Source organism: Oratosquilla oratoria, chromosome 27 (assembly GCF_046742065.1).
Source record: "Oratosquilla oratoria isolate Oo_2021 chromosome 27, ASM4674206v1, whole genome shotgun sequence".
Lineage (NCBI taxonomy): Eukaryota > Metazoa > Arthropoda > Malacostraca > Stomatopoda > Squillidae > Oratosquilla > Oratosquilla oratoria.
Window position 1 is genome coordinate 14797445 of NC_134803.1, and position 15000 is coordinate 14812444.

The 15000-nt window shown below is 35.8% G+C and overlaps 2 protein-coding genes across 2 annotated transcripts in view; both read right to left on the bottom strand.

Annotated features, from left to right (window-relative positions):
• Window positions 1–15000, bottom strand: part of LOC143039911 (synaptotagmin-15-like) — a 1008258-nt gene that overhangs the window by 741114 nt on the left and 252144 nt on the right. The window lies entirely within an intron of this gene.
• On the bottom strand, window positions 5693–11868 carry LOC143039748 (uncharacterized). Its single transcript, XM_076209988.1, has 3 exons — window positions 9869–11868; window positions 6540–9736; window positions 5693–5763 (listed from the first exon to the last, which is right to left on the bottom strand). Exons 1-3 carry the CDS (start codon window positions 11866–11868, stop codon window positions 5693–5695), a joined length of 5268 nt encoding a protein of 1755 aa, XP_076066103.1.

Below are 15000 nucleotides of genomic sequence, written 5' to 3' on the forward strand. Positions count from 1 at the left end.
TCCCTTCCCCCTTCGTCGCTACCTTCCTCCACTGCCTTCCCCCCTCTCTCTCCCTCCCCTCCCCTCCCACCTGCCTTCTTATTATGTCCGCCAGTACCTTCAACACTCCGCACCCCCTCGCATCACCTTCTCACTCACTTGACCACAACTCTACCCACCCGCCCACCCGTTGTATTCCTCTCCCCTTTCTTTCCATCTAAATATTTAAAAGAAAATGAGTTTTCTTCCTCCGAACCAATGGCTACAAACTTGAACATAATGTTGCACTAACAATATCCCATTTTCACCTTCCACACTACATCATCACCATCACCATCATCGCCAACACTATTAACACCAATAGCGCCACCTTCACCAATACCGTCACTTCCACCAGTAACCCCAGCACCACTATTCTTACACCAGTAACCCCACCACCACCTCCATCACGTAGACTACGCAAGGCTCACGAACCAGCGCTTCTTAACTTATCGAAGTGGCCAGGCCTTCGTCACAATCAAATTCACATCGTGGACTACGGTAGCAAAGTCGTCAGACGTTGCGCTTTTCCAAATCGTTCTAAGTTGGCTTGAAAAGAATCCAGACGACTTTGAGCCTTCCCACGCATTTTGTGGGACTACGCACCAAATGTATACTCTAATTACACTAAGAATCTTAGGTTAGGAGTCACTTGGTTGCCATGTCATTCCTCAGGGATACACATCCATCCTTATTTATCGCCGAGTTTCTTTTGTTCTTTCACACCCATGGTCAACGAACCATTATTATTATGGCTGCCGCCAGGTGATTCTATTCAGTTGGGGGCATCCCCGGTGACCAAAGGGTTAATGTCGTTTCCCTGTTTTCTTGACTAATCCTTCGAGATTTTGACCACAAGATCCCGTCCCACCTGAGCCCCACTCTCGTTCGGGTTCATCCCATTGTTATAACAATGAATAACAATGATAAAGCAGTCCAACGGACCATTCGGCCCACAGAGAGATAAGAAGCGTAAAACTTCGAACTATAAATAAATATAATTCTTTTTATTTCTAATTTGATACAGTGCGAGGTGATTAGGGCCGGATTTTCCAAGACCTGTATTCCTCTGAGCTAATGTGGTACGATGTTGGGGGAAAACTACATTTTTGTTTGCAAACTTTCATATTTCCAAATTTCTTAGATCGCTACCAAGCAAAAGAAGTGAAGATATTATCTTTGCACAGATTATTGTATACGTTTTGATGCTTTCTCGTGACTCGCCCATCTTATCAAAACATCTAACTCAGCAAAACAAGTTTTAATAAACTTTGTAAATAGCGTCACATGAAGTTAGTTAAAAAAAAAAAAATTCTATATCCTCTATGTAATACCCAGGCTCACGGACCTTTCTGTGTGTGTGTGTGTGTGTGTGTGTGTGTGTGTGTGTGTGTGTGTGTGTGTGTGTGTGTGTGTGTGTGTGTGTGTGTGTGTGTGTGTGTGTGTGTGTGTGTGCCTGTGTGCGTGCGTCCGTGTGTGTGTGTGTGTGTGTGTGTGTGCCTGTGTGCGTGCGTCCGTGTGTGTGTGTGTGTGTGTGTGTATGTCTGTATGCGTGCGTGTGTGTGTGTGTGTGTGTGTGTGCGCGCGCGCGCACGCGCACGTCATGTGCATGTGTGCCTGCGTGCCATGAGTGCACAGAGCAGAGGATGAATGCGAGACTCGGAAGAAGAGGCTTAGGAACTGAGCGAAAAAGCAAGGCCAAAGAAGACCCCCCCCCCACACACACACACACATAGACCACATCCCTACTTTTAGCGCCAGAACTAGGCTGAAAGGAGGAAAAAAAAAAAAAAAAAAAAAAACTCTACAGCCGCTCACAAAAGAGCATCTTTTCGTTCTGAGCCCTGCATACGCGGGTGCCTCATGCGAAGGAACCCTCTACATCCTCCTCCCCCCACCCCCACCCCCCCAAAAAAATAACGCGAACATTACTATATTTCACTCGCGACTGTTTTTTTTTTTTTTTTTGTTAATAATAAAGAGTTTAGGCCAGGAGGCCTGAGACAGAAGCCGGCACTTGAGCTCTATGCAGTTGGACAGTCTGGGCAAACGGCGGTTACTGGTAGCTGTTACATTGGAAACTATAATCATAAATCAAGTCTCGGTTTGCCTTATTAATGAAAGTCTGCTCGAAAATGCTATAAAAGGACATTTTATCTTGGTCTTTTTTCACTGAGGAGTATTCTAAAATGTTGAGAAAAAATTATGAATCAGCGAAGGTAAAAAAAAAAAAAAAAAAAAGCAGCAGCAGCCCAGGGAAAAACCCGTTCTCCCCCCAACCCTTTTTTTTTATTCGTGTTGTATGAATCCCCTAAGGCGATTACCCGCACACTTTATTATGGAAAACGATTATTTCAAGTTCACAAAACTTTTCATTGCCATAGTAATTTGTAAATCCCATTTTTAATGAACCACAAATTCTAATTATCTCTATTTTCATGAATATTGATTTAATAAAACATTACATCTGTTTGAAATAAAAACATGTCAGTAAAGAAAATCTTCGTACCGTTGATACAACTAGTACGTAAACTACGAGTAAAATGAAGCGGCTCAGAGTCAGTGGACCATGGCTGGAACGAGTTATGAACCGCCCGCGACCCCGCGCAAGTCAACCTGCTCTGTTCATCGAAAAATTTGTCCAGTTAGCACTTTGGAAAAAAGTGTTCAAATCGTCTGGCGTTAGACAGAGTAAGATCACAGGATGATTATGGAGAGACGAAGATTACAAAGGATTACAAAGGCGGAGCATGCCGACAGGAGACCTTTTGGTTCATATCTAGGTCGGATGCGAAAAAAAATCATAATAATAAATTAATAAATAAAAACTATAATAAAGAAAATAACAAATAAAATACATAAATAAATGCAGAGGTATAGTTAGATAATAAACAAATAGGTAAATAGTAAATAATAATGAATTGACATATAACTAATGATAAATAACAAAACAAAAACAAATAATATGAAATTAATTGTAATAATTACAGCATCTTGCTTAGGTGTTTATCTAAATGATTCTTAAAGCTTCGAACTGAACTACATTGCACTACCTGTGCAGGAAGTTTATTCCATTCATTAACTACACGGTTGGCAAAGTTTTTTCTACCTACTTCCAAATTGAATCTATTTCCGGATAGTTTGAGACCATTGTTTCTTGTCTGATTCTCATTCAATGTGAAAATTTTGTCACTTTTGATGTTGTCAATTCCCTTTAGAATTTTAAAGACCTGTATCAAGTCACCTCTGAGTCTACGCTTTTTTAGGGAAAACAGATACTTGGTTATACTACACTATCATTGACTTCGGACGTCAAAAGTAAATTTATAATCAATTAAGTAAATATGAATATCTAAATATGAATATCTAAAAAGAAGAAGAAATAAATTACAAATAGAAAAAATAAATAAATAGTGAAATGAGATAAACGATTTAAATACCTATATAGGTGGATATCTAAATAAATAAACAGGAAGATGAACAAATATATAAAGGTGATGAATAAGTAGATAAGATATACAAGTAAAACAAAACAAAAAACATGGATAAATAAAATAAAAAAAATTGAAAATGCAAGGTATACAAAAACTAGGGAATAGAGAAAAAAGTAGGATATATATATATATATATATATATATATATATATACATATATATATATATATATATATATATATATATATGCAATAAAAACACTAGGAGCGTGTGTTCACAAATGCGTAAGTAACCACTAGGAAAAGTAAACTAACGAAGCAGAGCGCTTTCGTATAATTACATCTTCAGTGCAGATACAAAGAAGGAATTATAAGATGAAGAAACAAGGTACAGAATATATGACATAGTGAAGAGGGCATTCGGAGAGGTAGTGGAAGAAGTACACGTGACGGACGTTTGGGCCGTCCGTCCTGGTAGCCAACAAGTATGGGACGTTTGGGCCGTCCTGGTAACCAATAAGTATGGGACAACTGCTCATAATTTATATTACAATTCAAACAATTTTGAAATTTCATGAGAAATAAAACTATCTAATTTGTACAAACCTTGATGAAGATTAACATTTATCCCCTTACTAGATTTGATCAAACTGCATTCAATTAAATTTCTTTCTGTTATGTTGTTGTTGTATGTGATGACTTTAGCGTTATCCCAGTCAACTGGGTGGTTAAAATGGTTCATGTGGTTGAATATACCGCTAGATTGGTTTCCCTCTCTAACGTATTTCTTATGTTGATTGATTCGTGTTGTGAGTGTTTTAGCAGTCTGACCAACATAAAACTGATTACATGATTTGCAAGGTATTTTGTACACACACCCTTTATTACTATTGACAGAATTATTTATGAGCAGTTGTCTTACAGTGTTCTTATTATTGAAAACTACATTAATGTTAAATTTACGTAATATATTTGGAATATTTTGCAGGTTCTCTTGGTACGGTAAAATTAGCAAGTTATTCATATTGAAAGTTTGAGTTGACCTAAGGTTGTAAAATGTCCTTTTAGCACGATTGTAAGCTTTGTCAAGAACATGTGTGGGGTATTGTAGCTTAGTACCAATGTCGTAAATACATCTTATTTCATCATCGATGTACTCTGGGCTGCAAATGCGTAGGGCCCTGAGGTACATCGACGAAAAAACAGATATCTTTACGCCATCAGGGTGTGAGGAATAATAGTGTATATATGAACAAACATTGGTTGGTTTGCGATATACACTAAACTTTAACTCACTTTCACGGCGGTAGATATTACAATCAAGGAAAGGCAAAACGCCTTCTTTCTCTATCTCCACCGTGAACTTAATGGAACTGACCAAATTATTAAGCTTACATAAAAAATCATTTACATTATCTTGAATGGGCCACAGACATAGGATGTCATCAATGTACCGCATCCATGTAATGTTGGGGGGAATGATCTTACTTAAAATTTTTGTTTCAAAATACTCCATATATAAATTACTCAATACGGGGGAGAGAGGGTTACCCATGCTCATTCCAAATTTCTGAGAATAGAATTTATCATTAAATTGGAATTTGCAATCTTTAACACACAATTTGATCAGTTCAATTAAGGTGCCTGAAGGTAATGGTAAATCGTGCTTATTTAACTCTTCTTTAAGATAGATTAAAAGGTCATCCAAGGGAACTTTCGTAACAAAGGTCCGTCACGTGTACTTCTTCCACTACCTCTCCGAATGCCCTCTTCACTATGTCATATATTCTGTACCTTGTTTCTTCATCTTATAATTCCTTCTTTGTATCTGCACTGAAGATGTAATTATACGAAAGCGCTCTGCTTCGTTAGTTTACTTTTCCTAGTGGTTACTTACGCATATATACATATATATATATATATATATATATATATATATGTATATATATATATACATAAATATATATATATATATGTCAACGCCATCTGTTGTAGTGGCTGTCGTGAGGTACATAGGTAAAGGAGGAAGTAATAATGTTACGCACCACGCTTGTCTTCTTTATTGGTGTGTGGTTTCTGTAAATCAATTCAACATTGTAATTTACATTCATAATCAAGCTATCAAAATAGCACTATATGAAACTATGACAAACCTCTATAATTCAGTAATTAATGCATGACAAAATGTATGCTTCATACCATTATTTTCTTTCTTCTTCCGCCCCTTCAGTATTTATCACTCTATACCTCCGTGATCCGTTCAGCTTCTGTTATATCACGGATGTCACGAATTAACATAATGTCCACACTAACTTGTGGATATATTACCAAATATATCATAAGTCAAATGATGCAAATAATTCACTCTGCTAATGCTTACCAATTATGCTTCCTGGTCACACCCCCGAAGGTGTTGTCACTTTGACAACTAGACACAGAAAGAACAATACTTGTACGTTCCTCACGAAGAGGATGGGGCACTACTTTTTAGCGGAGGAATACCAGATTGAAAGGATCCACATTATATATATATAAGTCACGTTCTACTCAACATTCTCCCTTTCATATGACTTCTTTAATTCTATTTTATTTTATAACAGTTAATTATTCACTACAATATATCAACTTCGACAAAGACAATTTACATATATTGTACATACATAGTAACTGCATGCGTACACACGTGATTATGATTGCCATTAGACTCTAGCCTCCTTTACATGTCAGATATTTTCTCATATCCACCCAGACATAGTACTCTGTACTATACATATATCAAATATCGTAAACCATGATTCGTAATTAATTTTAGTACATACCATTGTCAGTACACTTGAATATCATACAATTGGTGCTTAACACAGATCTAGCACCACTCATGAGTAGTAATTAACCTCGATACATATTATACTTTATCTGTAGAACATCATACATCAAATATTCTTATACATAGTGCAATCGGCACTCACACCCTCCCCTTTGTGATCATCCAAGATCACAACATCAATGACGGGAGGTCATTTTTACACTGAGTCACCTTCTAATAATAGTATTAATTTAGAAATAGGTCGCTTATAAAGTTTCTTACCACGTATTATTTCTACTTGTCTAATCAGTCCATCTGTGCTTTTTATCACTTTCACAACTCTTGCCAATAACCAATGACTGCGTGGTGTGTTATTTTCTACCATTAAGACAATATCTCCTTCTTTGAGATTTCTATTAACTTTCAACCATTTCTGACGTTCTTGCAAACAAGGCAAATACTCCTTTTGCCATCTGCGCCAAAACTCTTTGGCTAAATGCTGTATCTGTTTCCACTTCCTTCTGCTCTCACAGATCATTTCTCCACCATTGAGTGTCACTACATAATTATCCAAATTAAGTAAAGAATTAGGAGTGATGGGACACAAATCGTTCACATCATTTGATACCACAGTCAGAGGTCGACTGTTGATTATACTCTCAACTTCACAAAAAAATGTACTCAAACTATCATCAGACAAGGTTTGTGAACCTATCACAACTTCTAACACTCGTCTGACTAATCCTATCATTCTTTCAAAAACACCACCAAAATGAGAACCTCCAGGAGGAGTGAATACCCAGTCCACACCTCTCTTTGTCAATTCATTACCAATATGACGCATGATAAGATTGTCCTTCAATACCTTATTTGCTCCAATAAAATTTGTGCCGTGGTCACTAATCAATTTACTAACTGTACCCCTTCTGGACATAAACCTGGTAAATGCATTTATCATGCTTTCTGCCGTTAAATCATGTAAAATCTCTAGATGTATGGCTCTAATGGATAGACAAGTAAATAATATTCCATATCTCTTGACTCGAGATCGTGCTCTCTTCACAAAAAATGGCCCAAAGCAATCTACTCCAGTTACAAAAAATGGTTTCTGATTTACATTTGCTCTATCTACTGGCAAGGCTGCCATCTCCTGAGTGATCGTTGAACTCTTGAAGCGTCTACAACTAACACATTTAGATAATACTTTTCTTACAGCTGAATTACCCTTAATAACCCAGTATTTCTGTCTCAATTGATTTAATACTGCTTGCCTTCCCATGTGTCCTACTTTCATATGATAATGTTGAATGATTAAACTGGTCACATGATGTTCATGGGGAAGAATAACTGGATGTTTCATATCCAAGGGCAATTCTAGGTTAATTAATCTGCCTCCTACCCTGAGTATACCATTCAGTAACATAGGTTTAAGTTTCCTTATAGAACTGGAAAGATTAATAGGATCATTTTTGGATAAACAGACAATCTCCTTAGCAAAATGGCAGTTTTGTACAAATTTGATTACTCTTTCTTCAGCAACTTCCATTAATTGAACATTGAGTTCGATAATTGACACGCCTTTTCTTTGCAAATGTCTGACAAATAATATAAGATAACTACATGCTCTTAGCAACTTGAACCATGAAGAATAGTGACAAACTAGTCGTGACATTACATCAACTGTGTGACCTTGTATTGGTTTAACTTCAACTTTCATAACCCTCTTAACTTCAAGATTCGAAAAATCTTCCTTATTTATCTGCTGTTGAACTGGCCAGATCTCTTCATTTTGGGACAAGAAAGCAGGTCCTTCAGACCATCTACTGGTCTGTCTCATTCTAGTGACATCGTCAGCAGGATTATCCCTGCTGGAGACGTACATCCAACATACATCCTCAGAGTTCTCTCGAATCTGAGACACTCGATTAGCTACAAAGGTTTTAAATCTTAAGTGATCATTATGCAAATATTTTAATACTGTAGTTGAATCTGTCCAAATATAAATCTGAGTTAACTTTAAAGGTAGTTCTCTCACTATCACACACTTCAATTTAATGGCTAGCGTGGCTGCCACCAATTCAAGTCTTGGAATTGTAATTGATTTTAAAGGTGCTACTTTAGCTTTTCCCAACATGAAGCTACACTGGATTGTACCATCAATATGTTTGTATCTTAAATATACCACTGAACCATATGCTATTTCACTAGAGTCACAAAATATGTGACACTCAATTGCCTCTACCTTTGACGTTATACCTTTCTTAGTACAACGATCAATACTATACAACTTGAGCTTATTTACTCTTGACATCCAAACATTTATCAATCCTTGATCTATTTCACTCAAAATACAATCCCATCCAATGCCGTTTCTGAATAATTCTTGTAATAATACCCTTCCTTCAAGAACCACTGGTGCTACCATGCCCAGTGGGTCGTAAATTTTACCAATTACTGCTAGCAATTCTCTTTTTGTTCTAGGTATTTCATCAATGTTGATTGATATGCTCATCTCATCCTTGCCAAGATACCAATTCAATCCTAATGTCTTTTGTACCACTTCTTCATCCTCAATGAACTTCTCAATATCATCACTACACTTATCTTTGAGTATATTCTTCAAAACTTCACGGGAATTACTATTGAACTTTGTCAAATTAAATCCACCTTTACTACAAAGATCTATCACATTATTACAATTGTCAATCAACTCATTAATGTCATCGGATGACACCAACATATCATCAACATAGAAGTTATTAAGAACTATTTCACTTACTGATTTATGAAACTGACTCCCGTGATCTTGCACAACTCGTTTTAAAGCATAATTTGCAATACTAGGGGAGCAACTAGCACCAAATGGATGAGAAGTCATCCTCAGTTTAACTATATCACTTTCTATGTGTCCATCCTTCCACCATAAGAAACGCAAGTAATCTCTATCATCTTTAGGCACTTTAACTTGATAATACATAGTTTCTATATCCGCAGTACATGCATATAGTCCTAATCTAAATCTCAAAAGGACACCTAACAAAAGATTGTTGATGTCAGGTCCTTGTCTCAACAAATCATTTAACGATAAGTCATTTACACGTGCTGCACAATCAAATACTACACGTACTTTATCCCTTTTTGTAGGATGTTGCACTCCAAAATGTGGAACATACCAAGCTTGTTGATTACTCACTTCATACTTAGGTACTTCTTCAGCGTACCCTTTCTCTAGTAAATTAGTCATAAATTGCTTATACTGCTGATAATATTGGTGATCCTTAAACTTACGCTTCAATTGTTGAAGTCTTTTGACTGCCATAGGTTCACTGTTAGGAACTATCCTAGGTTTCTCTGTCATTGGTAAAGGAATCTCATACTTTCCATTATTCATTTGCCTACACCCAGACTCGACAAATTGTAACCATCTTCTATCCTCTATACTAGGTTCTACCGAATTCAGTGATGAATCTACAAACTCTCTATTATAAGATTCAATCAATTTCCTTTCTAAATAATTACCATCAACCTTTATCTTATTCACAGGAATTTCATGATTATTGTCTATTATTCTTCCACACAATATCCACCCTAAACGTGTTCTCACAGCATACGGATCTCCTGGTTTCTCTGCATGTACAACTTCCCAAGGTTCAGACGCCTCTGGGACATTAATACCTATCATGATTTCTATCTCTCCTTGGCTGTGATCAAATTCTAACTTCATCAAATGTTTCCACCTTTCTACATCATTCTTTCTGATATTATGACTGTGATTGAGAGGAAGTTTATTCACTGCAAATACAGGTGGTAATCTAATTTGGTTATTTCCTTCTATATCGGCTACTGACATCCCTTCAACATTTAGACAAGACATTCCTCTTGTACCTACAATTGTACTTACTTGTAGTGTAGTTGACTGATAATTCATGTCTGTCATTCCAAGCTTCTGCAATAAATTCTTAGTGCAAAATGTGACTGAGCTACCATTGTCAAGGTAACATCTGGTAGTAACAACTTTACCATTTAACTCTACTTGAACTGGGATAGCAGTAGTGTCTCCTACTGAATCTTTCAATTGACTGGATAATACTTGAATTCTAGAATCATCAACCTCATTAGTGACCGCTGGATTTGCCGTTACTTCTTTACTTCCTTCAACCTTGAAATTCTTATTCATTCTATGCATGATTGTAAGATGTGAACCACCGCATTGTTCACAAGTACGAATTACTCTACATTGAAACGCTTTATGTCCTGTCCTTAAACACTTAAAGCAAAGTTCTAAATTGTAAGCTCTATTCAACTTCTCTTCATAACTTAACCATCTTAATTCTGGACATACATCAATAACATGTTCTTCCTGACATAACCAACAAGAAACTCTTGCTTTCTGTGTCACATTGACATGGACTCTTCCATCATAAGGTTCTATACCTTTCTTATAATTCGTCTTTCTATTTGAACTCCATGTGTTCGCTTCTACTTTCTTATCTCTAAATCCTCCCTTACTACTTCTCCCAAATGTTGGGTTACTCAATATTCTTACTTCTTTCTCTAGAAATCTGACTAAGTCTTTAATGTCCACTAGCTTCCCACTCTCAGCTACCTCGTCGACTAGTCTCCTCCATCTATCCTGTAAGTGTCTAGGTAATTTCTCAACCAACTGACGCAACGTCCTAAGATTTTGTAATTCTGAAATTCCATAATTAATGCCCGATATAGCACTTATACATGAATTCAATTCAACGATAAAGTCGTCTAATGCCTCAACATTCTCTTCTCTAATTTCAGGCCAAGCTAGAACCTTATCTATGTGCATTAAAGCTATCCTTTCTTTATTACCGTATCTTTTGTTTAATTCACTTCTAGCTCTTTGATAACCCTTGTTTGTATCTAAATTCAAACACATTCTAACTATGTTGTGTGGTTTACCTTCAGTATATTGTTTTAAATATTGTAACTTTTCACTATCTGACACATGCTTGCTATCAATCAACATATCGAAATCTCTAATAAATTCAAAATATTTATCTAACTGACCATTGAATTTATGAATCACATGGACAGGCATCATGTTCTTTGTCATTAAAGTCGTAACCATGTCTCTATTTGTTTGTTGACTATCACTATTATTCTGATGTGTACTTCTGCAGTCACGAGGATCATTCTCTACATTACTATATACGTTATTGTCAAATTTTCTCAAACTATCAAATTCTGCTATAGCCGATTCTAATTCTGTTTCCAACTCAAGCCTATCCTGTTCTAATTTTAATCTATGCATTTCCATTTCCAACTCTTGTTTCCTTTTCAACTTCTGTAATTTGATATCTAAGCTCGCCCTCTTAGCTATCGCCTTACCTAATTGATTATCTATGTCACTATCCCCTACTTGAGACACACTATCTATTGGTTTCACTGTACCATCTGTTCCTTCTTCTACATGTGTTCTATTGAAAGCTAATAACTCCAGAATGACTTCGTCTCTTTCCAATTCCTCAGCTGTAATAAACTCCTGTATCCTATTCATAAGTTCTGCCTTATTGCCAGAACAAGTTTGATTCTTTGCCTTTAGATATGATTTTAGTTGATACACTGTAGCTTTATCCATTTTGTTCAATATAGAATATTCAAGGCTCACTCACACTAAATACAAATAAATGCAACTAGAAACTATACCTCATTTAAATTCCAAGTTCACTCATAATTACCTGTTATTCATCACTTTGTGTAACAATGTTAACTAACATGATGTCTACACTGGATCCCAACAATCTGTACACCTTAGTATAGATAATATGTAGTAGAATAAACTAGAAAACTATGTTCAAAGACTACCTTGTGTTCTTCTCGTGATCAAAGCACTTAAACATTATAGTATTCACCACCAATTTACATATCAATATCAAATACACCAAGGAATCTCAACTTCACTTTGAAAATGATTACATAATCTCCTATTACTACACTTTCTTGATTCATCCTCAACATTCTCTACACAAATTATATATATATTAATTCAAATTACACTTTCCTACTACCCTCATGGTTCATTGTTCAATCACAGCATTCTTAAATGTTCAACACTGACTTCCTTTGCTTGGCTCCTGAGTCTAGCAATTTATTCCATTCATATACTCACAGTCATTTCATCATTTAATACGTTGATACTTCTTATGGATCACTGTGGCTCTGGTGACCATGCCGGCCGCATGCAGTAACTTCTTAATCTTGATGGCGGTATTCCTCCTTCCCTATACCTCAACATGAATTTCAGAAACAGCATAAACTGTTTCCGGAAAATAATGAAACTGTCAACGCCGTCTGTTGTAGTGGCTGTCGTGAGGTACATAGGTAAAGGAGGAAGTAATAATGTTACGCACCACGCTTGTCTTCTTTATTGGTGTGGTTTCTGTAAATCAATTCAACATTGTAATTTACATTCATAATCAAGCTATCAAAATAGCACTATATGAAACTATGACAAACCTCTATAATTCAGTAATTAATGCATGACAAAATGTATGCTTCATACCATTATTTTCTTTCTTCTTCCGCCCCTTCAGTATTTATCACTCTATACCTCCGTGATCCGTTCAGCTTCTGTTATATCACGGATGTCACGAATTAACATAATGTCCACACTAACTTGTGGATATATTACCAAATATATCATAAGTCAAATGATGCAAATAATTCACTCTGCTAATGCTTACCAATTATGCTTCCTGGTCACACCCCCGAAGGTGTTGTCACTTTGACAACTAGACACAGAAAGAACAATACTTGTACGTTCCTCACGAAGAGGATGGGGCACTACTTTTTAGCGGAGGAATACCAGATTGAAAGGATCCACATTATATATATAAGTCACGTTCTACTCAACATTCTCCCTTTCATATGACTTCTTTAATTCTATTTCATTTTATAACAGTTAATTATTCACTACAATACATCAACTTCGACAAAGACAATTTACATATATTGTACATACATAGTAACTGCATGCGTACACACGTGATTATGATTGCCATTAGAGACTAGCCTCCTTTACATGTCAGATATTTTCTCATATCCACCCAGACATAGTACTCTGTACTATACATATATCAAATATCGTAAACCATGATTCGTAATTAATTTTAGTACATACCATTGTCAGTACACTTGAATATCATACAATTGGTGCTTAACACAGATCTAGCACCACTCATGAGTAGTAATTAACCTCGATACATATTATACTTTATCTGTAGAACATCATACATCAAATATTCTTATACATAGTGCAATCGGCACTCACAATATATATATATTATTTGGATGATGGAGAACATATACACAGGGGAAGGCTCGGAACCCTAAACACTCTAACGTTTCGTTCGCGTAGAACTTCTTTGAGAGAGTGTTGAACTGCAATTGAAGTTTATGTACTAAATCTAATTATCTTTTCGGACAATTGGGAAGAGGAACAAAACGGACAATTGCCCTTCCTAGATACGTTAATACGACGAGTGGGAAAAACTGTAACTTTCTCAGTATACAGAAAAGAAACAAACAAAGAGGATTTAGTACATTACTTCTCCGCACATGATGATAGGACAAAGAGTGGTATAGTAATAGGATTTTTTCTCAGGGCACTACGAATCTGTAGTAATGAATACCTAGAAGGCGAATTTGATTACATTATGAAAACCTTTGACAAACTTGGATATCCAGAGGGAATGTTGAAAAGAACAAAAAGAAAAGCAATAAATATTTACAATCGCGGAAAGAAAGAGAGAAATGATAAAAATAATACAAATTTTATATCAGTACCTGGCTCAGAAACGTCACTAATAATAGACAAATATTTAACAAAATCAGGTATAAACATAGCTAAAATAACTAACAAGAGGATAGGCGATTTAATAAAGACTTCTGAAAAGAGAACCAATTCCGAAAACAGCGTCGTATACAAAATCCCGTGCAATAGTTGCTCAATGGCTTATTTTGGCGAATCGTCAAGAGGATTAGAAAAAAGAATTTATGAACATAAAAACGACATAAAAGCACATAGGACATCTAATTCTTTAGTAGTTCATGCGGAAAAATTCGATCATTTACCAAACTGGAGAGAAGCTGAAGTGCTACATAAAGGTTTTGATAAATTCACTAGAAGAATTGTTGAATCAGCATATATTTCAACTAATAATTCATTGAATCATCGAGGAGGGTTTATCAATTTAGCTAAAGAAACTAGTATTTTAATTCTAAAACACGCCAGAAAAACGACCTTTCCCAAGTGTCCGAAAAGATAATTAGATTTAGTACATAAACTTCAATTGCAGTTCAACATACACTCTCTGAAGAAGTTCTACGCGAACGAAACGTTAGAGTGTTTAGGGTTCCGAGCCTTCCCCTGTGTTTATGTTCTCCATCATCCAAATAATTTGTCAAAAATACTTATCAATATATATATATATATATATATATATATATATATATATATATATATATATATATATATACATATATATGCTGGTACATTGTGACAAGTTGATGAAGGTGGAAAAAGGAGTCACGGGTCTAGTTCCGAGTTTCTGAGTTTATTACTGAACAGTGTAGCGCTATGCTGTAGAAGTATACAGCGAAACCCGTGAAGAATAAAAACAGGAACTCGGAACAAAAACCGTGACTTCTTTTTCCGTCTTAATCATATATGTATATACTTATATATATTTATATACATATATATATATAC